The 22,814-nt window shown below is 42.0% G+C and overlaps 1 protein-coding gene across 4 annotated transcripts in view; it reads right to left on the reverse strand.

Moving 5' to 3' along the window:
• Window positions 1-18,803, reverse strand: part of GANAB (glucosidase II alpha subunit) — a 53,671-nt gene extending 34,868 nt beyond the window's left edge. The window contains exons 1-3 of one of the 4 annotated variants that reach the window (XM_075188583.1): window positions 18,725-18,803; window positions 18,261-18,345; window positions 12,386-16,840 (exon numbers count right to left, since the gene is read on the reverse strand). In XM_075188583.1, coding sequence (XP_075044684.1) covers window positions 14,062-16,840; window positions 18,261-18,301 — 2,820 coding nt within the window. In that variant the 5' untranslated portion in view covers window positions 18,302-18,345; window positions 18,725-18,803 and the 3' untranslated portion in view covers window positions 12,386-14,061. Of the gene's footprint in view, window positions 1-12,385; window positions 16,841-18,260; window positions 18,346-18,696 lie in introns of those variants that run through there. The other 3 variants (XM_075188582.1, XM_075188580.1, XM_075188578.1) reach the window with 3 other exon arrangements.
• Window positions 18,804-22,814: the final 4,011 nt, after the last annotated feature.

Genomic DNA, 22,814 nt, shown 5'->3' on the forward strand with positions numbered 1-22,814 from the left:
TGGTAGATACTGCTGACAGATAGTAATTTTGACAGACAGAAATATTTAGGCAAAATAATGTGGGACACCCAAAAAGCACTTTGAGTACCAAATATTGAAAAAAAAAAAAAAAACCTCCTCTATCCTCCTCTCTTCTATAGCGATTTTTGTTAGCACAATTAGATTCAGAATATTGTATTCTCTGTCCCTGCTCTAATCAGCCTGTGACTACAACCTGCTCTCTCCCTCTGTCAAATGGCGATGGATTGCTGTGGAGGCGTGTATTTATAATCTTCAAGTATCGCGAGAACCAAGCCCCGAGATCCGACGACGTTCGGCCTCGATTTGGATTCCGAACTCAGCTCGGTACTCGGATACCCAAAGTTTGGTTGGGTTCGGTTCTCGGGGAACCGAGTCCGCCCGTCTCTAGTTCTAACCCTGCCAGATTCCAAAAATGGATTATGCAAGCTCTGTATTGAAATTGCTGACAGTGTCACGTTTGAGACTTGGGGGTAAATTTATTAAGCTTTGTGTTTGAAAAAGTTGAGATGTTGCCTATCGCAACCATTCATTCTAGTTATCATTTATTTACTACATTCTACAAAATGACAGCTAGAATCTGGTTGGTTGTTATGGGCAACATCTCCACTTTTTGAAACCCGCAGCTTAATAAATTTACCCCTTAGTCAATTGCACATTCTAAGCACTGTGACAAACATTACCTTTAAATAGTGGAGGTGCAATAGGAATGTGGTTTTCTCCAATAAGGACATATTTTTCCATGATGTATGTATTGTGAATACATTCACAAAATCCTCTAGATTGAATACAGTCTATTTTGGAAATAAATGTTTTATGATATAGTTTTATATGTTTTAATAAATGTGATTTTGAAAGAACCTTGAGAATGTAGTTAAGATTTTTTTTTATATTTTGCGATATTCCATGACATAATTTAATATATTATTTGAGTTTTGGTTTTATAGTATTTGAATTGTGAAATTCCACCTTTAGGTGAACAGCAGGTGTGTTTGTTTATGTCATACTTGCAAACCTTTGGAAACTTAATTCCGGGAGATCCCAGGCAGGGGGGCGTGATAAATTGTCATTTTGGTCCTGCCCCCCACAACAAAATGCCGGTTTTGTCGCAGAGGGCAGGGCCAAAATGACGCAATTCACACCGAATCGCGGCATTTTGAGGAGCAAGTTGCCGTATGCGGGATACTTGCCTGCTCTCCCGGGAGTATGGGAGACCTACCCGAATTTCGGGAGTCTCCCGGACATTCCGGGAGATTCTATAGTCTGCGCTATGCAGTACAGCTTTGATGCACTGTGTCTTCTGACACCTATTATAGTCAGTTAACTTTTTCCGCAGTTTGTACTAGCTCTTCTGTGGGGTTAAACCAGACGGGCTAGCCTTCACTCTCCACGCACATCAATGAGCCTTGGGCACCCATGACCCTGCCGCCGGTTATCCTTCCTTGGACCACTTTTGGCAAGTACTAAACACTGCTAACTGGGAACACCCCACGAGACCTGCCGTTTTAGAGTTGCTCTGACTCAGTTATCTAGCCATCACAATTTGGCGCTTGCAAAGTCACTCATCCTTATGCTTGCCAATTTTCCTGCTTTCAACACACATCATCTTCAAGAACTGTGTACTTGCTGCTTAATATGTCCCACCAAATGACAGTTTCCATTGTAATGAGATAATCAATGTCATTCCCTTCACTTGTCAGTGGTTTTAATGTTGCGCTGTCTGATCGGTATATACACACACACAATAAATTATATATATATATATATATATATATATATATATACACACACACACACACACAGCCTGGGGGAGTGTCAGCACAGCCATGCAACCTAAGCTGTGTACTCAGTGCGTGGATTTGCAGAAACTGTGCATGCAGCCTAGAGCCTCTTATAAATGGTAGCATATTATCAATAGGGGCACGATGACTGAGTATAGCCTACCTATTATAATTGGGACTACTCTAGGTTCTTAATAGGAACATTGCTTATTATGTTTTTTTGCCATTCTATCAATTCTAAAACTTATCAGAATGTGATCCAATGACAGATACCACATGGATTATAATTTAAACTCCTGATGTTACTACTTGTGTTTTACAATTAGTTTAAAGTATTTTAGATTTGTATCACTTTGTAATGTTATCTCTTTTTACATTATAGAGTGATTTCATTGCTGCTTTAGTTATATTTTGATTTATCTTAGTGGTTAGGGGCCCCCCTAAAAGTAGCAACAGTAATACTCTTTTCAGGAAAGCGCTAAATAACTATATACATTTTTAATTATTTTATACATATAATTGCCTGTGGAAGCAAACCCGTTTTACATTATGCAATGGAGGTGAAAAGGGCTTTCAAAGTTTACAAGGACAGCCCCAATGTGTAGAAAGTGTCCTGATTCTACCTTCCCTGGAATAGAAACCTTGCTTTGCTATGCTTCCTTAGCCATATGTCAAGTTGCATTGTTCATGGGCTTTTCAGTAAAATAGTGGCAAACGTAGTGAGTAATTTGCAATTAAACTGTGTTTCTATTACACCAATAACTGTTGACTTTCACCAGGTGCATGACATCATAGACTACCCACAAGAATATTTAGATCTATGTTTACTTGTATTCCTCACTGAAAGACCGAATTCTAGGAACTTTTATCTATAGACTTTGGAGGGTACAAGTTTGCTGGAAAAAACGTCTTCTGAATCACTTATGAAAGAGCAGTTCAAAATTCTCTCCTCATCTTATATTACTTCCGTTTGCTGCAAACTCAAGAAAATAGCTGGAAAGTGTTGTCTAGGTGAAACCACAGGTCAACGACATTGAAACATCAGTTTCCTGCAACAACTGTTGAGTGTGCAGAACTCGCACAGCCGTTTGTTCTCAACGGCTGAAAGCCAATCTTTGTGATCTTGACATACAAGTGACAAAAAGTCTTTGCACACTGCTCTGTTTTCTGTATTTCCTAATCTTCCTAGCTTGTATCTTACACCTCAGTGTCATGAAGATGAATCTTACCAGAATTCTATAGCCTACCTTTGCTTATTCACATCATAAACCAGTGCAATGCAAGTTTCAAATCAAAAGGCCCAACTAGAAGTTATTGAAACAAGTTTTCAGGTACACAGAAAAGCAGAAGCTTGAGACCCCTTCTGCAAAAGACGGCTTTGATTTGTTGTCCACCAGCCTTAAAATACTGCTGCAATGTACCTAGTGCCTCTTAATATTTTTACCCTTTGTGCAATTTCTTAACTTAAAAAATGTGACGTACCTGATATTTGCTTGCCTTTGAGTATTAGAAACTGACATCTACTACAGTCAACAATATCCTCCTTGGCTAGTCGAAAGCTATGTTTTATTAACAGATGAAATGTATCACTTACCTTTTATCATGGTACGTTTCTTATACCAGTTCTTGGTTCCATTTGGGGTTGGTACTGTCATTATGGTATTTCTAATGAGGCATTTGATATTATGGATGGTCTGTGTCTTTACCTCTTGTCCAATAAAATTTTGGGTGGAGTTTGAAGTGTTTAAGCAAATTTAGTTTAATAATCTTAGTAAATGTATCAAATTGTAGTTTTGTTAAACCGCCGATTTGTGGCACTTGTTTTTATGAGCGAGTTTAAACCGTCATATGTATTAAAGGCAGAAACCGCTGATAAACTGCCCAAGGACTGAAGTTCCATGCAGCAAAATGTTCAACATCGCCGTCCCAATTTTTAACCTTGACTACATACAAACCATTTAATATGAATTGCACACATGTGGCACTACAAATACCAGCATGACCATGTGTGCCACAGAAAGCACTGTTTGATACATTTATTTGCCCCTTAGTCACAAAAGGATATTGTGAATTGCTGACCTTCACATGCAACAACATCCCTTAGATCTCATACCTACTGGTATTCATTTCATGCATTTTACTAACGTTCGGTTTGTTTGTTTTTTAAATATAATCCATTGTTTCCAATGGCACTAAATCCTCTTGCATTTTACTAGCATTTGGGTGCATTAACCGTAAATTAAGCACATTGAGTGAACATGCAGTCACCTCAAAACAATAGTAAAAAAACACATATGAAACGCATTTGACGTTTAACAAAAAACAAAACACCTTATGACTGGGCGGTCAAAGTAGGCTATTTGGTGAACGAACAGATCATTTTTATAAATGAATACAGCTCCACATTTTATTTCAGATCTAGCCTTATTGATACACGTTTAACTGTTCCTATACCCTGATTGAACTTAAATAGTTTGACATTCTATTTATATTTGATATGCAGCTGAAGACAAGCTTTTGATCTCCGTTATCTGCCATATTCTGCAAAAGGTGTCTTAAAAGTAGATGGCAGCAATATCCTTCAATGGATTACAGACAGGAATTATTGTTATGCGTGTATGAAAATCTCTCCTTGCAATCACAACTTTATCTAAAACATCTCCTGTCTGATAAGCTCCTGAATCTTTTAAGCTGGTCATATGTTGGCTGATCCAGCACAACAAGCAGGAGTCCAGGGGGTAAATGTATGAAGGAGAGATTTTTGCAAATTGCAGATATTCAGCGACTTTGATAGCTAAATTTAAAACGGCATTGTGTTTAAAGGCAAGATTTACATTTACACACGTTGCCTTTTTAAATTTAGCTATCAAAGTCGCTGAATATCAGCGATTTGCAAAAATCACGCCTTAATACATTTACAACCCAGGTCTCTGTAAAATTTACCCGCACATGTAAGATCTGTATGGGCAAATCTGAAATATGCAGACACTTGGCGCCTGGGATGAACATCTGGATCTGACCAAAATATGTTAGTGCAGTGAGACAAGTGCATACACTGTCCGATGGCATCAGCTGTCATTTTGTGACCATGCACATAGCAATTTGCAGCCAATTTGATCTACATAATTAGGAGTCCAAACCACAGAATGCATAGACACCTTCACTTTTATTTGTGAAAGGTTACTTAGTTATTATGTTTGAGGAATCCTCCATGTTCAGGAGGAGTAAAAAAAATGAATTAAAATGGTGAGGGGTGTTATAAGTGTATGGAATATGGGACAAAAAAGGCAATCGAGCTAACATTCATTTCTTAAAGTGAACGCTTGTGCAGTTTTGAAAAAACTAACAGTGCTACAGACTGAGAAAATCAAATACTAAATGTACAATTATTGCACCAACTGAATGTTTAGTTATTAGAACATACTTTGTAAAATAAGGTATATTGTGGTGTGCCTTCCTCTTTGTCTGGTAATCATGAAATAATGCTTTGGGCCATATTTAAATTGGCTATTTGTGATCAGGTAACACCAATTTCAAGTGAGCAAGCTGGAAATAATTCCTCTAGTTTGATGATGCCAGTTATGGGACGGTCACGTTTTGCTTTTTTTTTTTTTTTTTTTTTAAATCAGGTAAGACTTTATTGCATTTTTTACCCTTTCTTTACATTCTAAACACTACAACAAAAAAGAAAGCCCATAACAATAGGCTAAAGCCCCAACTATATCCCAGTGATACAGGTATTGTAAAATATACATACACAATAGGATCGAAAAAAGAAAAAGCATTGACATTCAGATTTTCAAGCCAAGGTATGTGCATCTTCCACACTTTCAAGATACAGTAAAATAATAATACATTTTTGATAATACAGAATATAATCGTTGACTTTAATGACATATTACTAAGTGGCTAAGTGGCTGGATGTCTGCCCCAAGCATTACATTAGGAGAGCTCCACCTCCCTCAATCCTTCCGTGACATATGGGGATATCCTCCATCTGTACCATATTCTCTCGTACTTATCCACTAGATTCCTGCTAGTGTATATGAATCTTTCATGGCCGACTGTATCATTAACAAGGTCGATCCAGCTATTCAAAGTCGGACCTTCAGGTGCCATCCATTTCCTAGCTATCACCACCTTTGCCAACAGGAGTAATGTGTTGATAAGCAGTCTAATAAGTCTACGGGTTTTTTTGTTCAAGCCCAAGCCAAACATACAGAGTTTTGGAGTCAAGGCCACTACTCCCATCTCCAGTCTTTTAATACAATCCTCCACCTTTCCCCAAAAGGATGAGACCAGCGGACATTCCCAGATATATGCCAAAAGTCCCCTTTCTCGCTCCTACACTTGGGACACAGAACCCTCTGACCCCCATCAAACTTAGAAAGCCGAAGAGGGGTGAGATATGCTCTGTGTAACAGAACGAACTGGACCTGGCGAAATTTAATTGATGCAGTGACCTCTTTCGGGCTACATAACACCACATTCCATGCTTTGTCACTAAGACGCCCCAGATCACCCTCCCACCTGCATTGCAGCTCCGGCAAGCCCCCTTCACCCGATCCTTCCATCAATATTGAATACAAAAATGAAATTTGCCGCCTTTGGCCCAACCTTGAGAGTTGCACCCTTAATGAAATCCACACTTAAGCTCGGGGCAGCTTCCCGAAACTGTGAGGCCAGAGCATGTCTTCACTGCAAATATCTATAAAAGTAACCCCTAGGTATCTCATATAAACTATGAAGTTGCTCAAATGAATATAATATTCCATTCTCATACAGTTGTCCAATATGTATTATATTATAAATTCGCCAAGCTCCAGCTCCCTCCATCCTAATCAATTCTCCAAAATCCAAATTATCCCAAAGTGGAGTGCACGGGTCTAAGTCCAATCCACCCCCAAGCTGGGATGACAGTCGCCAAATCTTCATGGCCTGTATTAACAAAGGGGGGTCCCTCACAACCTTTCTTCCAGCCAGAAGAAACTGCACACGCATATGATTAGAGCCTGTCTCAGAAACTAGAAAGTCATGCAAATCCACACCCAACCGCGACCGGAACCATACCTCAATATGTGTCAACTGGGAGGCAAAATAATAAAGCCGCAGATTTGACAAAGCTAGGCCCCCCGATCCTCGGGAATGATATAAGGTGGTAAGCTTAACTCTTGCTCTCTTGCCTGCCCACACCAAAGAAGCCATGAGACGTTCAATGTAGCGAAATATGCTATGGGGGGTATATACCCGGCGACTGCTGTAAAACATACAAAAACTTTGGTTGAATTATCATTTTGATCAGATTAATTCTACCTGTGACCGACAATGGCAGCTGCTTCCATACCCCAATCCGGCTCTTAAGATAGTCAATCTGAGGCTGAACATTACGCTGGATATATTGACCCATATCACTAGAAATCCAGATACCAAGATATTTAAATATCGGGGTCCATTTAAGAGGAGTCTGCAAAACTTGCCCCGTACGGCAGGTACCCTTAATCGGAGTTACACTGGATTTATTCCAATTAATCAAAAGCCCCGAGTACCTACCGAACACCGAGACCACACGGAGTAAAATTGGCAACGATTTATCAGGATATGACACAAAAAGCAGCATATCATCTGCGTAAAGGGCAATCTTGTCTGTCCTGCAGCCCATCCGTAATCCAGTAATATCTGACTGCATTCTAATCACACACGCCAATGGCTCTATGGCCAGAGCAAACAGAGTGGGGGACAGAGGGCACCCCTGTCTGGTACCTCTGCCCATAACAAACTGACGAGACACAAAGCCATTTACACAGACTCTAGCTGTAGGGCAGGAGTACAGCAGTTGAACCCACTGAATAAAAACCGGTCCAAACCCGAATTTCAACAGCACCGCCCACAGGTACCTCCACTCCAGAGTCAAAGGCCCTAGCAGCATCTAAGGACACCACCACCGCCTCCTCCTCCGCAGGGTGGGGCAGCTGCAGATGACAAAAAAGCCTACGCAAATTTATAGCCGTAGATTTTCCCGGCATAAACCCAGTTTGGTCAGGATGCACTACCTCACTGATCACCCGGTTCAAACGTGTCGCCAAAATTTTTGCCAAAATCTTAATATCCGTTGTCAGTAACAATATCGGTCTGTATGACTCTGGAAACAAGGGATCTTTTCCCGCTTTAGGGATAAGGTCTATAAGGGCTTCAGACATAGACGGAGACACACACCCCTGATCTCTAAAGCTTGTAAATATGTCTTTCAAACGAGGCACAAAGAACCCCAGATGCTTCTTATACAACTCTATGGGTATCCTATCTATGCCCGGAGCCCTGCCATTTGGAAACGAGGCTATCGCAGCTACAATCTCCTCATCAGTAATTGACACGTCCAAACTTTCTCTACCATCTGCATTCAGTTCAGGTAAGGAAACATCCGCTAAATACACGTCCAAATCAAAGTCTGAGTACTCAGCTCTTGACGCATAAGCATCCTTAAAATACACATAAAAAACATCACTGATCTCTTCAGTCAAGGTATGCACAACACCCAAAGTATCTGTAATCCCCTCCACTACAGCCGCCTCCCCTTCTGACCTAGCTAAATAAGCCAAAAACCTACCACATTTATCCGCTTCAAAGTATTGAGTATGCTTAACAAATAACAATTTACGCCTTGATTTATCTAACAAGTAATCCGACCATTCTCTCTGTACCGCCAGCCAAGCCATCCTATCAGAAGCCACATGAGAAGAGAGATACACCTCCTCCAACCGCACAACCTCTTTTTCCAATCTATCACCTCTCAACCTAGACTCTCTTTTGAAACAATTAATACTTCTGATTAAGGAACCTCTTAAAAAAGCCTTAAATGAGTCCCAGACAAGAGGCGGGGCCGCCGTGTCCGCATTAGTAACAAAGTACTCCTCCCATTGGGATTCTAAAGTATTTCCGTCTTGCAATAATGTCAACCAAAAGGGGTTAAGCCTCCAAAATGCTTGACCTCGAGACACAGTAAGCCTAAATGTTAATACCAATGGAGAATGATCTGAAATCCCCCTTGGTAAATATGCAACATCGGAGACAGCCGGCAGTAACTCCTTTGATACAAGTCCTAGATCTATTCGGGAGAAAGCATTATACGAAGTGGAATAACAGGAGAAACAGACCTCTGCCGGATGCCTCAGACGTCACACATCCACCAAACCCATCTCTTCCACCACATCAGCAAATTTTGATTTTTTGACATATGTAGTATCCCCTACCTCCCTCCACCTATCAACATTAGAGTCCATCACATTATTGAAATCCCCACAGCAAATCACTGGAGTATCAGGAGAAAGAGAAATAAAATCACTGCACTTTTTTAGGACCTCCCCACTATAAGGGGGGTGAACATATACCGACAGTAAGTTTATACGCTTAGAATCAAAAATGCCCCTCACAAAAACATATCTACCTAATGGGTCTGACTCCACCATTTCCAAAATAAAATTTACTTTCTTACGTATAAGGAGAGATACCCCCCTAGAATGACCCGTATGAGTAGCATGATATGCCCACCCAACCCACGGTTTCTTAAGGGCCATCACTTTACCTCCCACTAAATGAGTTTCAGTTAAAGATATAACATCTGCCTCATACTTTTTCAATTGGGATATGACCAAAGACCGTTTAATTTTATCTTTAGACCTCGAACATTCCAAGTCAGGATTTTAACAGACCCCCTATCCATCTTCCCAGTCGCCATAACACAAGGGAATACACATAAGACATTTCCGCATAAACGTCAACCCCCTCCAGCCCAGACAGACACCCAGCCACCAGCCAACCACATTAGCATATAACAAAATAGTCAATTTCATCATCCAGAAGTATTTGCATAAAGATAAAGTACCACACCCGTCACTGCATTGAAAAAACCTACCCCTCCCTACCCTATTCAAACAATCCCCCTCCCCGTATATCCACCCCCAACTTAGACATACCTGGATCCCCTTATAACTATCCCGCATCCCCTTAAACAGCGCACACACCTATCTCCACACACTTATGGAAAAACCCGTATGCACCGGGAAAAAAAAAGGAGAGGGAAACTGCGACCCTTTAAGCAAGGGAAGCTCCCCAGCCCACAAAATCACCCCTAGTACTCCTCTAACCCTCCATACCAAGCCCATCCATTAACACCAACCATAAGATCCAGCAGTTTTAAGTAAAATCACCTTATAACTAACATTATCATAAGCAACCAAATACCTACAATATAAATCCCAGCATTTTAGTTATATATGAACATGAATCAAGTGATAAACATTAACGGAGCAAGTTTCAAACATTACAACTATCAAAAGCACACATTCCTCAATAGCACCATCTCGGTTCGTGAAGCATAACTCAGACATTTCAACTATCTGAAGCATACAATTTCTAACAGCATCATTTCAGTCCAGGAGATCCATACGTCACCAAAGATATTTTCAATCCGGACGAATACCGCTAGGAGCTCTCCTGTCCAACCAATTAGTCGCCTCCGACGGAGATCCAAAGAAATGAGTTATTCCATCTGCAACCACACGCAATCTAGCCGGGAAAAGCATAGCATATGGCAGCTGCATCTCACGAAGGCGACGCTTCACCTGTATAAACTGGGCTCTGCTCTTTTGTACATCCACCGAAAAGTCAGAAAACACAGCCACTCTTTGGTTTTCGTACAGTAGGGGGCCCTTGGTCCGAGCCAGGCGGAGAATAGCATTCCGATCTTTATAATGTAGCAGTTTAGCAATATCTCTGTTGATAACATGACCATAAATCCCACCCCACAAGCTCGCTGCCTAGGTGTAATCCTTGATTCACGCCTATCCTTTGTTCCCCACATTGACTCTATATCTAAATCATGTTACATACATCTAAAGAACATTTCCAGAATCCGCACATATCTCACACAAGACACTGCTAAAACCTTAATTCATGCACTAATCATCTCCCGCATTGACTATTGCAATTCCCTCCTTACTGGTCTTCCCAAAAACAGACTCAAACCCCCAAAATCTATTTTGCATGCTTCGGCAAGACTGATTTTCCTTGCAAATAGCTATTCCTCTGTTGAATCACTCTGTATGTCTCTACACTGGCTGCCTGTCTTCTACCGAATCCAATATAAAATACTTTTACTAACCTACAAGGCCATCAACAAAGCTGCACCAACATACATCTCCTCTCTTGTCTCAAAATATCTCCCAACTCGGCAACTCCGTTCTGCAAAAGATCTGCGTCTCTCATCCACCCTCATTACATCCTCCCATTCCCGGTTACAGGACTTTTTTCGGGCTGCACCCACTCTATGGAACTCTCTCCCTCGCACAATAAGACTCTCCTCTGTTCTACAAACTTTCAAGCGTTCTCTGAAAACCTACCTATTCAGACAAGCGTATAATATTCCTCAACCACCATCTTAACCTCACTACCTTTAGCCTGTTACACAATTTCACACAAGACAACTACCCCCGGACCAACATTATTGTGTGACAGGATCATTTAGCTTATGAGTCACCCTACCTTTGCAGTCTGGCTGGGCCAAGATGCAAAATGTATACTTAACCTCATGTGTCAATCTCCCATTGTCCCATAGATTGTAAGCTTGCGAGCAGGGCCTTCTCACCTCTTTGTCTGTTTTACCCAGTTTGTTTATTAGTTTATTACATTTGTCCCCAATTGTAAAGCGCTACGGAATATGTTGGCGCTATATAAATAACTGATGATGATGATGATGAAATGTGCGTGGCTGCGCACCAGGAGGTGGCATCCGAGTCGGGATTCGATGCGCCCTCTCCACCGCAAACTGGGCCGTGAACTCCCCTCTGCCAAATATCTGAATCATCCAATTTTCCAAGAATGTCTCCGGAGCATCACCCTCTGCCTTTTCAGGGAGACCCACCAGCCGAACATTGCTGCGTCTGAGGCGACCCTCCATGTCTGATTTTTTGTTTAACAGACGCCATCTGAGCTTCCAATCCAGCAACTTTCTGCGGCAAAGGAACTGTAGTATCCTCTAATATGGAGATACGGGCCTGTCTCCGACACACGTTCACGAATCTTCTGAAAATAATGCCGCATCAATGACAATTCAACCTGTACCTCTCCAATTTTGTCCATTACCTTCTTTTCAGAGGCAGCGATAGCTTTCACGACCTCTTGAAGAGTAGCATCACCAGGCGTCTCTGCATCCTTAGAAGACTGAGGCACCTGCGGCTCAGATGCAGGAGTTCCCCCCGGTGCTGTAGCAGGATTTGAACGGGCATACTTCTCCAATCTGCCCGCAGCAGTAGTGCTCGCAGAGTGCTTACCCATGCTGGTATCAATGGGTATGCCACCAGATGTTGCACGTATAACAGGCAAATAAAGGAATCCACAGCAGGCATTCAGCAGCAGCCGGGACTGTAACCAGAACTTGACCAGCAGGGAGCCAATCAATGCACACAGTCTTGTCCAAGCTTACACACAGAGCGTTGTCAGGGAGAAAGAGCCTCCAGGCAGCAATGGCACAGACTGTACCCTTACTTTTTCAGGCAGAGTTTCCAACGCTTACATATAAACTTGCATGCTACAGCAGCTACTCTCTGTATGTTCTCCTCTTATACTCGGTCCTCAAGATGGCGCCGCGGCTTGCTTCCCGGCGGGAACACCACTCCTTCACCGGCAACCACCAGGCATCCCCTCTCCACACCAGACAGCCTCCTCACCAGCCGGGCGGACGCCCGTTCACCCACAGCCAGACGACCCAGGCACCTCCGGAGATGAAGATCCCCCTCCTCCTTCCCGCGCGATCTCTGCTCCAGCACAGCCCCGGACACCAGCGCCCAATTCAGCCTCCGTGACCCGCCAACACAGCTCAGACCTGGACTGGATGAAGCAGGTGAGGTTCCGACACCAAACCAGGTAAGTTAATTGGGTTTATTTCACGTCAGGATAACTGTTTCGGATGTTTAGGCTGGGGAGCTCCGCCGTACAAAGCCTACTACATGCTTCACCAGGCCACGCCCCCGTCACGTTTTGCTTTTAAATTTAACTTCAATTAAAGAAAATGGCAATGGTAGACCTGATGAATTATTTTGTCATGGTTAGTTCCATCACCAGCTTGGAATCCATACACTTATCTGTGGTGTGTTGCAGTTTAAGGAGTTATTATGCCCTATCCACCTTTTGTATTTCCCGAGGAAGATAGGACTTATGTTTAGAGACATTCCGTTTCATTTATTGAGGTCATGACTTGAGTAGCGAAAGAACATGAGTATTTATAAATAAGACGTTAATCCATGAGAACATAAGCACTTGCTGATCTCTGACTCTTTGTAGAGCTCCCAATAGAAACAGATATGCTTGGAAGACCAGAACAGGCATGTCATTGCAAACTGTATGGTCAACTTAAAGTGTATAATATCTATAAGCAAACTACAGGTAATTCTACACAAACCATAAATGTTACATATACAATTCTCATCTTGGAAATTTTTCATTACAGATTCCAGGAAAACTATTGTTAAAAATGCTGGTGAGCCTTATGTGAACTATTTGGAGCATTCACAAAAGAAAAGATACGTGTCTGTATGTTTTGAAATGTTGTATGTGCTGTGTGGTGCCGCAATATGCGAATAAACCGTTGACTATTGAACATATAGCACATGCTAAATGGTGATGGCAAATATTTGTGAAGATCATGCAGTGGACATAGGTGCTGTAATTCGTAGCAATCAATGAATTCAAATCTGTATGTTTTGTTATTGAGGTTTAGAAAATAAAAGCAAACATCCACTACTGGTTATAGTACCTTTTTCCTTTGGACCAATTTTCCAAAAATGTCTCCAAATTCCTCTGTATGTGTTGAGATTTTTTTCAACGATGTACTAATTAACTGTGACAGCACAAATGTTGCCATAGAAATGTTGCACCATAAGCTCTCATGTTATGTTATACTCCATTTAATAAAAAATGCACTTTGAAACTATTGATGTCTTCTGCTGTTAAGGATTTAAAGCCCAATATTCACTAAAGTGTGTCTATTGTTTTCTCTCCCTATACAGCCTTATGTGGTAAACTTTGTTGGACTTTTGGATTATTTTGCTTTCCTCTGGATCAACACAATTAGACCGTATGACTTTTTAAATCAGAGAAAAATTACATTTATTCATATTAGAAATTTACAATGGAAAAGGGACACCCCCAGTGTATAGTTGATGATGTAGCACGTCATAAGTGGAACCTGCCAGATATCAGGCCTATATGGTCAAAACTGGAATCTACCAGAGAGCAGCCCAAGGCGGTCAATGTTACGATGTAAAACACTGTGTACAATTCCCATGTATTTGGCAGGGTCACCTTCTCGAGTGAAGTCCCTGGTGAATATCCCTTTTTCTGCCTGAAACACAAATCTCTGGGGGAACGGACCATTCTCTCGAACAAACTCCCAAACACTCAGGAGAAGCAAGCGGACCTCATATGGTGCAAGGAGGGAGAGCATCTCATGCATGTTTGTGAGTGCTGGTGGTAGCAGCTGTCCCTCTCCCATACAAGACACCAACTCACAAGAAGCCATCAGATGCCAAGGTGAATCCACAGAGGTCAACTCACGTGATGCCTCCCATTGCGCTAACAGTGTAGCAAGAAGACCTCTAAGCAACACAGAACAATAGCATAGGGCAGGGCGACCCTGTGCTACAAGATGGAGGAGTTGGAAAAGTAAAGGGTTTGTACGGAAGCATCTGTAGATAAGCAAGTCTCTTTGTACTGTGGTTCGTGCATGCTCCTCGGGAGGCCATGACAGCTCACCATTTGTCACATCAGGGCATGCACATTCAGTTATTGTTACTGCCAAAGTCTTTGCTGCCTCAGGGTCTAATGTAACCAACAGTCCATCTCCATCTCCCTTTTTGGCACAGCAGCAGCATAATAGAGAAAGCAAGCTTTGGGTGTTTTCTGCACATTCTTCCTGCCCACTCTGTGTACTTTTTTCTTCTGGTTTTAGCCCTGATCCAATCACTCCTGCATGAAACACAGACCACACACTTCCAGAAAAGTCTACAGTAGAGCCAAGATGGCTGTTATTCTCCAAAAGAGAAGCAGCTGCTCCCTCAAGTTTTTCAGCCATAGTGATGGAGCTTTGCCCTCCAAAGAGTCCTGCATTTCCCTGATGCAGTGCCCCTTCCACTAACTGGTGCAGCACTGCTTTTCTGCCAGCATGAGAGACTTTGCAGAGCCGCAAGAGTAGCCAGGAGGCACTGCTTGTTCCAGCACTGCTGCGTATATGCATAGAATGAAACAGGAGGTAAGAGGAAGAGCGAATGAGAAGATGAAGCTGGGCAGGAGGTAGAGATGAAGGCAAAGGACAGCAGCACAGTAGTAGACAGGCAGCCTCACACACTCCAGGGTTGCTGTGTAGAAGCAGATGACCAAAATCAGACAAGTGTTCAGAAAGTGCCACCCCTACTTCCCTACCCATGCCCCCTTCTTCACTCTGAACAACTAGTGCCAGGTTTTGCAACAACTGAAGCGCTTTCTTATCTGTCAAAGCACCTGCATGAATCTGAGCCACACAGCGAGACACTGCTGCTTGAGCTAAACCTTGCATAGAGGTAGAGAGGACAGCATGAAGCTGTACTGCTAGGCCAAGTTCCTCAGAACTCTGAGCCAAGGTGAGTAATAGGCAAAGGGCTTCTGGGGCACATGGGGGGCTACTATATATGCACAGCAGCCCCAGGAGCTGATGAAGCCATAGGTGGCGTTTCCTTTCTAAACGAAGCATTTCAGCACACAGCTCTGGAAGATGTCCTTTCATGGCATCTAAGAAGGGCACAGCTCGTGGCTGGGAATCAGGTGCTCCTCTTCCCCCTGTCCTTCCATACACTTGTTTCTGGAAACTCAGTAGCATAAGCCTCACAATGCGATCACAAGCTTCCCTCACAGAGTCATGCACTGCCAGCCCTGGTGTAGTTATAACAGAGGCAGGCATCGCTGTATCCAGAAGAAAACGCAGGAGGCGAGGGGCACCTGTGGATGTCTGACATGCCAGGTGTACACACAAATTCAACATGTTGTCCAGCTCCTCTCGAGGAAGTGTAGAACAGTGCTGTTGCAGTTGGGCTAATGTGGAGGGCTTCAAAGAATCCACCAAGTCTTGGCATACAGTCCCCAACAAGGATGGTGAAAGAGCAGCGAGCTGCAAGAGATAAGGCAGTGTTGCCCTCTGCTGTTTGCTTCCAGGTCGTAAGCTTTCATGAAACATCCTAAGGATCTCCTGACGAATGCTGTTCCCATGGCGTGAGCTTAAGTGCCCTAGAATACCCACCACGGAGCCTAGCTTTGGCACTCGCTTTTCCGGGGTCTCAGCAGGTGAACTGTGTGCGCAAAAATCCTTGAGGCCACAAGACAACACTCTGCTAATTATGGTGCTTGGAAATGAGTTCCCAATGTGAGCTACTACCCAGTCAAAGTGTGGAGAGTGTTGTACTGAGGTATCTAGCAGAGCATCCACACAAGCATCTGGGCAGCTGTCGATCATAGTAGACAGGCAATGAGTATAGATGTCCATTAGAACACGTGTAGCTCCACAAGACATCCATAGTTGCAACAGTTCATTAAGACTTGTAGAGTGTGGCATGCCCTGTCTGTTTGCATGTTTACTGCTTAACTGACCCATAAGCTCAATAGACCAAGCAGAAATGAGAGGTGCCCAAGCCCGAGGATTCAGCCTAATAAACTCCTCCAACACCTTCTGCACTTCCTGTGTCACTTCATCCAGACCAGGATTGGATGGTGGAGGCGGCCCTCGACGTTGAGAGGATGATGACTGTGGAAGGGAGTCTTGAGAACCTCTCTCACTCAAGAAGGAGGAGACACTGTCGTGAAAAACAGAGCGCAAGTGTTCCAGTACAGCATGCCGTGCAGGAGGAAGGCAGCGCAATAGTAACAGGGAGCAGCGAGCATGGTCTCGAGGGCTAAGTTTCTGTCCATGCTGGGGATCTGAGCCACTTAAGAACGACTTGATCTGATGGAAAAGCTCCTGTGGGCTGTGAGGGGGAAAATGGATTACCAAGAAAGTGGTTATACAAGTGGTATAGTGTCAAAATAATGTTTTATACAGTAGTTTAATATAGGCATGTATCAACACAATATTTGATATTAATGTAGCCATTTAAAGTTCAGCAAATAAAGAGATTGCTCTGATTTAGGGGTAGATTCAATTCCCTGCATTGTTCTTTGGAATTACTGCGGTAATATATGCACATTATTAGCATTAGTACGGTCATTTCAACACTGCATTTTGCTCACAGCTCTGTGAGCCCCAAGCAAAAATCTGCATTCAAATTACCATACTAACGGTGATTATGCGCGCCCCATGTTAGTCTAAAGAACAATGCTGAGAATTGAATCTACCTCTATGCTACACAATCTTCAAACAAATTGGTGCATATAATTACACTGTCATTTGTATTTACAGGATAATCTCACCCAAAACTGAAAATTCCATTTGAGGTGGAATAGTCTAAGTAATAACCAGTCGCAAAAGGTTACTTTTCTGGGGTAGGATGTTCACACTCCTGTTCACTCGCTTATACAATTGCATGCAGGGAGTAAGTGGTGCAGTGGCAGATACACATAATACTTTGGGGGACTTTTCTTTTTCAGTTTAGTGTGGAATTATCATTTAAAAGGAACATCAGAAAACATCACTTACATTCTGCCCACAAATGATTTCAATTACCATTTTGCAAAATAATGGCATCCCCATTAATGAAAGTATTTGCCCAAAAGTGGTGCTATTTAATGTTGGGGAGAAGGGGGGGCGGGGGTTACAAAAACAAAAACCTCTTTTCTTGAATATAGAGGTGTATCTGCAAAAATCATAATACTATTTTTTAAAGATTCACCACCTTTAATTTTTTATATGTAAAGATGACAATATAATTTACTGATAATGCATCTAAGCAGAAAATAAAACACTGAACAAAATAACCTAAAACCATATTTACTGAACATTTACATAAAATACATCAGTAGGTTATACTTTTCTAGGGGATTACATCTGAAGTATCAAAGTGGCTCTGACAACCTGTGTGTTAAAAAAAAAAAAAAAGTACTGGTTGTTCAAAGTTGTTATAAATTAAATAGCATAATGTCCATTGAAAATGAATATCATATACAAATGCCTAACTAGCTGTCTCTGTTCTACAATTACCAGCAGCGTTGAGGTGTTTGACAACACCCCATCCACCATTCCAACACATTTTGGAACAGAGGCAGTTAGGTAGACGCTTTTTGAACATTGTACTAGAATAAAATAATCTCTAAACAAGAATAGAAAGTGGAATATGGCAATAGTGTATTGGCGTAATAAAGTCGTGCATTTAATCACATGAATTAAATTAATAGACTTTCCTAAAACTCCCTGCTCCCTCTAATTACAATATAGTAATATAACTACAATACCTGAGCTGGGGAGTGACCCCCGGAGGATGGGAGGAAATCATGAGGACAAACTTCAAAAACAAACTGGGTCAAGTAGATTCATCACCTGGGGAAACAAAAACAAAACAAGTTAATACGTTCCCAGCACTGAACTCTGTAAAGGTTACATATACCTAGGATGAATATTCAGTTCTATCAGATTGGCATAAGCAGTTATGCTCTATACTAGAGACATTAGTAACCGGTGTCATATTCTGAGCACACATTCACAACAACATGTTTCCTCTTTCAGGAGCTGGTTTTACAACACGGATAAGAATGCATACAGGTAGGCAGCTTGAGTCTCTCCAGCTATCAGAGGAACTACAAGTACCAGTATGTATTAACAGCTTTGGCCGGCGGGTCATGCTGGGACTTATAGTTCCAGAATAGCTGGAATGACACATGCTGCACTCACCTGTCAAGAACATCAGCCGGCCACTCACACTCTCCGGCACAACCGTGTCCCGTGCTGTTAGCTGAACTTCCGGCCACCAATGATGACGCACTTCCTGCGGTCGGCCATCTTGGTTGAGGACTAATGTACTTTTCCTACCGCCATGGTGGTGCTAGGTCGTAAATGTGATGATGACCACATTAAACTGTATAATTAACGTGTAACTGTAGTTAAACAATATATGATTGCATACAAATAAAATGAATACACCAAAAAGAGAGCGCTTGCAGTGTTGTATGGTAAAGCAAAGTTATAATAGAGGCTAAAGATTTAGTTACTCGTATTGTTGGGTTATCATTTCTCACAATTTATTTAGGACAGTCCTGTTTGTGATCTTTATCTGTCATACTTTTGCCTTATAAAATATTGAAAAATAGTTGTCATTAAATGGTTAATTCACGTTATATTTGCTACAGATTTGTCTACAGTCCTCTATCTTTAACATTTTGTTTCAATTTTCATAATTTGGTATTTCTGTATACGTTTTGGTACAAGAGTTTCCTGTTCTTGAGTTTTGTGTTGAGAAACCTTAAGGTGGAGATCAAACGCCAAACGACCATTTGGTTAGATACTGCATTAGTGTGTAACTCTCCAATGATCATGTTTTATTGTACCAAAGCACATTCTATCATTTGATTTAGTTTTAAAACCTAAAAATCAATGATGGAACAATGTGGATGTCTTTATACGCTAATGACCAGAAGTGTAGGCAGATCTGTATAGAGTGTGCAGAGTCACAATCTTTTCAGGAGATGGTTATGCCAGATGAAGAGCACAGATCTGAAGGTAAATTGTGTAGGTTTGTACACATAAATGTGCATGCTCAAAGGGACTTAAAGTGGTTGGTAAAATCGTTACAGAAATCACATTTGCAGTAATTTTCTGTAGTGTGTACCATACTTGCCTACTCCTCCCGGGAATGTCTGGGAGACTCCTGATTTCCGGGTAGGCCTCCCGGACTTCTGGGAGAGCAGGCAATTCTCTGCATCCTGCCCACTCCTTAATGAAGTGGGCAGGATATGAGCCTCAATGACTGGTGGCATTGCTGTGTTAAATTCAGAAATATCACTATCCCCATGATCAGTGACGTAAAAAGCAAGTGCCGGCTTTTACTTTAATCGGAATATATTGCAGGAGTGATGGTGAATTACAGAGTCTTTTTTATGTTAAGTCTGCATTTGCTTATTATCGCCATTATTCAAATCTGAATTGTTTTGTAGTAATGTACTGTGTCAGAATTTGGATAATCTGTAACATGGCTACCACCGCTGCAGACTGCCAGAGTATTAAAGACAAAATGTTAACTTTTTCTTTACATTAATATGTACTGTGCTCATGCATTTAGCAGTGCATCATGTTCAACAGAATGATGAATTATTGTGATTTTCAGTAATACCCCAGTAACAGGGGCAAGAAGATGGAAAATTTGGGTTTTAATATACAGTATTAGCCAAAAAATTTATTGCACTCTGTACTGTACACTCTCTATGCTTATGAGCCCATTGTCTCCCACATTATGCCCATCTAGGTGTAAGGAGACGCAAATCAGTGGCATACAAACATTTTTGGTGCACATGCACATTTACAAGATGCATACTTTGCAAAAAGAAAAATAAGATTGCGTCCAATTCAATTTGAGCCTCTACAGCTGTAAAATTATTAATATTATTCAAATCCATAAGTGTTTGATACAGTTCTTTGGACGTTTTTATTTAAATTGCTGACCTCATGGGCATTTTAGGCAGCTTTATACCATAGTGTATATGGAATGCCTTTTTGCTAACTTATTGCAATGCTACAGCTATGCTCTGAATTGTAAAAAAAATAAAATGAATTGTTGAGTGAGTCAGGCGTAACACTTGTGTAACGTGCAGTAAATAGGTAATAATATGGAATACTTGCCTTACTCTAGATTAGCGCTGGCCGGTCGGTGGTGCGGAGTCTAACGAACCCCCTGGTGTTCACCAAGAACCGCCGCAAGGCGGGATGGGCTTTGCTGCGGAGGAACGCAGGTCGCGGGCCACTGGTCTGCCTCTAGAGGTAAGGATGCGGGAGATATAGACGTGGTCAGCAAGCCGGGATCTGGTACACTGGAGCAGAGATTAGATGTCAGGAAGCCGGGGTCTGGTACACTGGAGCAGAGAAGCAACTTAGTCAATCAAGCCTGGGTCTGGTACACTAGGAGCAAAGAGGTAACGTGGTCAAACAAGCCTGGTCTGGTACACTGGAACAGAATCTGGAAGGTCAGCAAGGTTCACTGGAGATCACAGGAAACGCTTAGGAACAGGAAGAAGTTGCTCTGACGCTGCCCAGGCGTCAGAGCAGAGATTTTGTAGTGCATCTTTGAATTCCCCGCCTGCAGTGTCATGTGACAGCGCTGCCGAGACCCGGAAGCAGCGGAGATCGCGGCGCTGGAACGGGGACAGGTAAGTGTGTAACATCAGGGATACCCTTTATCCTTGTTAATCTTTGCTATTGTAAGGCTGTTTTTAGCTTAATCACATTTTGATAATACAGTTTAGGATGTCCTAATGGGAATATAGAATTAAATTTTCATTTATTTGCAGATGTTGTTAATTATCCAAAATTGTGCTCCCAATTGAAAGTATTGCACTCTTTATGGGATTTGGAACAGAAGCCCTAGAAAGTAGTGAATGTCAGGTATATAAGTCCTGAGTTTCTGTCATTTGTGTTTTAAACCCCCAGGGAGAATGTCTGTTTGGAAAAAGCTACCCAGAGATTGTCTTCAGTTGTAAGAAAAACTGGTAAGGGTCCATGGGGTTATGAATGGAGAGAGAAGGACGGGCTCCACTCATAATGCCCATTTTGGGTTTTCCAGAGAGCTAGCAAGTTGTTGGCTAATCAGGAGTTGCACCTAATGAGGTGCTGTTAAAAGGCTGCTAGGCAGTTCATTAACTCTCTCACAATCTGGGGTGTAGTTGGATGCTGTACTAACAAGAAAATGGTTTGATTCTACACTAGGAGTAGATCTCTTCTCCTTGCTTAAATCATGTAGTACACTACCACCGGAATAGCTTGAGGGGGCGCTCTTCCAACGGGATACACTATAACTACTCAAAGACCAGATTTGGAAAGAAACAGAAAGGCACTCTGGTCCACTAATTTATAATTCTTGATATTAAAAATTCCCTTTTCATCATCAATTTTAAAATGAAAATTTATTTGGTATATTTCAGGTGTATCTTTGGTGAAATATTAAAAGGTAGAATCATAGAGGTAAAACACAAGAAAATAGTGTGCATAATTAAAATGATCAAACCTTTTGATGGGAACCGAGCACAATTTTGAAAAAGAGGTGATTCCTTTGACAAATCCTTTACCTGAAACATACGTCAGGTAAAAACGTTACATTTTGTGACATCACAAACCCGGAAGTGGGAGCCAGCAGCGACTGTATGCCGCATCTCTCGGACATTCAATAGCGAGTACTATAAAGTTGATATGCGAATATAAATCACTTTAGATAACTGTTGACTTATGTTGTTGGCTTGTTATTTGCACCATTCTGTCTTCTCTGATCCTAACCCCAGCCTCAATATTGATTCTCTTGTTTGCTGTCTGCCCTGATCTCTGCCTGGACACTGACTATTCCTTTTTCTGCTTGCCCTAACTTCAGCCTGGACACTGACCCTTCTTGTCAGTCACCTGCGCATGGCCAGGATGTTTGGATCCTCCTTTTGCCTATTTTTGGATGGTGTAAATACCTCATCCTTCAGTGTGCACTCTTGTGCTTATCTACCTGGCTCACAATAACTGTTTTCCATTGTGTCAATATTGCAGCACCTTCTTTGTAATAAACCTCAACTACTGCGTGTACAAGACCTTGGGGCAACTGAGTAATGGAGAGCATATTCAGCCATGCTGGAAAGGGCTTAAGGCAAATACCACAATTAGGAATCTGGGGCCTGATTCATCAAGGAACCAAAGTGAACACAATTTGCGTTATTTCAAAATGGATGGAAAATGCAAGCCGGTACGCCCGTATTCAAGACGAAGAGGATCTCAAGAAACGTGTAGTTGAATATGGGGGTGAGTACACTCTGCCTATACAGCACTTG

This window comes from Mixophyes fleayi, chromosome 10 (genome assembly GCF_038048845.1).
Source record: "Mixophyes fleayi isolate aMixFle1 chromosome 10, aMixFle1.hap1, whole genome shotgun sequence".
Classification (NCBI taxonomy): domain Eukaryota; kingdom Metazoa; phylum Chordata; class Amphibia; order Anura; family Limnodynastidae; genus Mixophyes; species Mixophyes fleayi.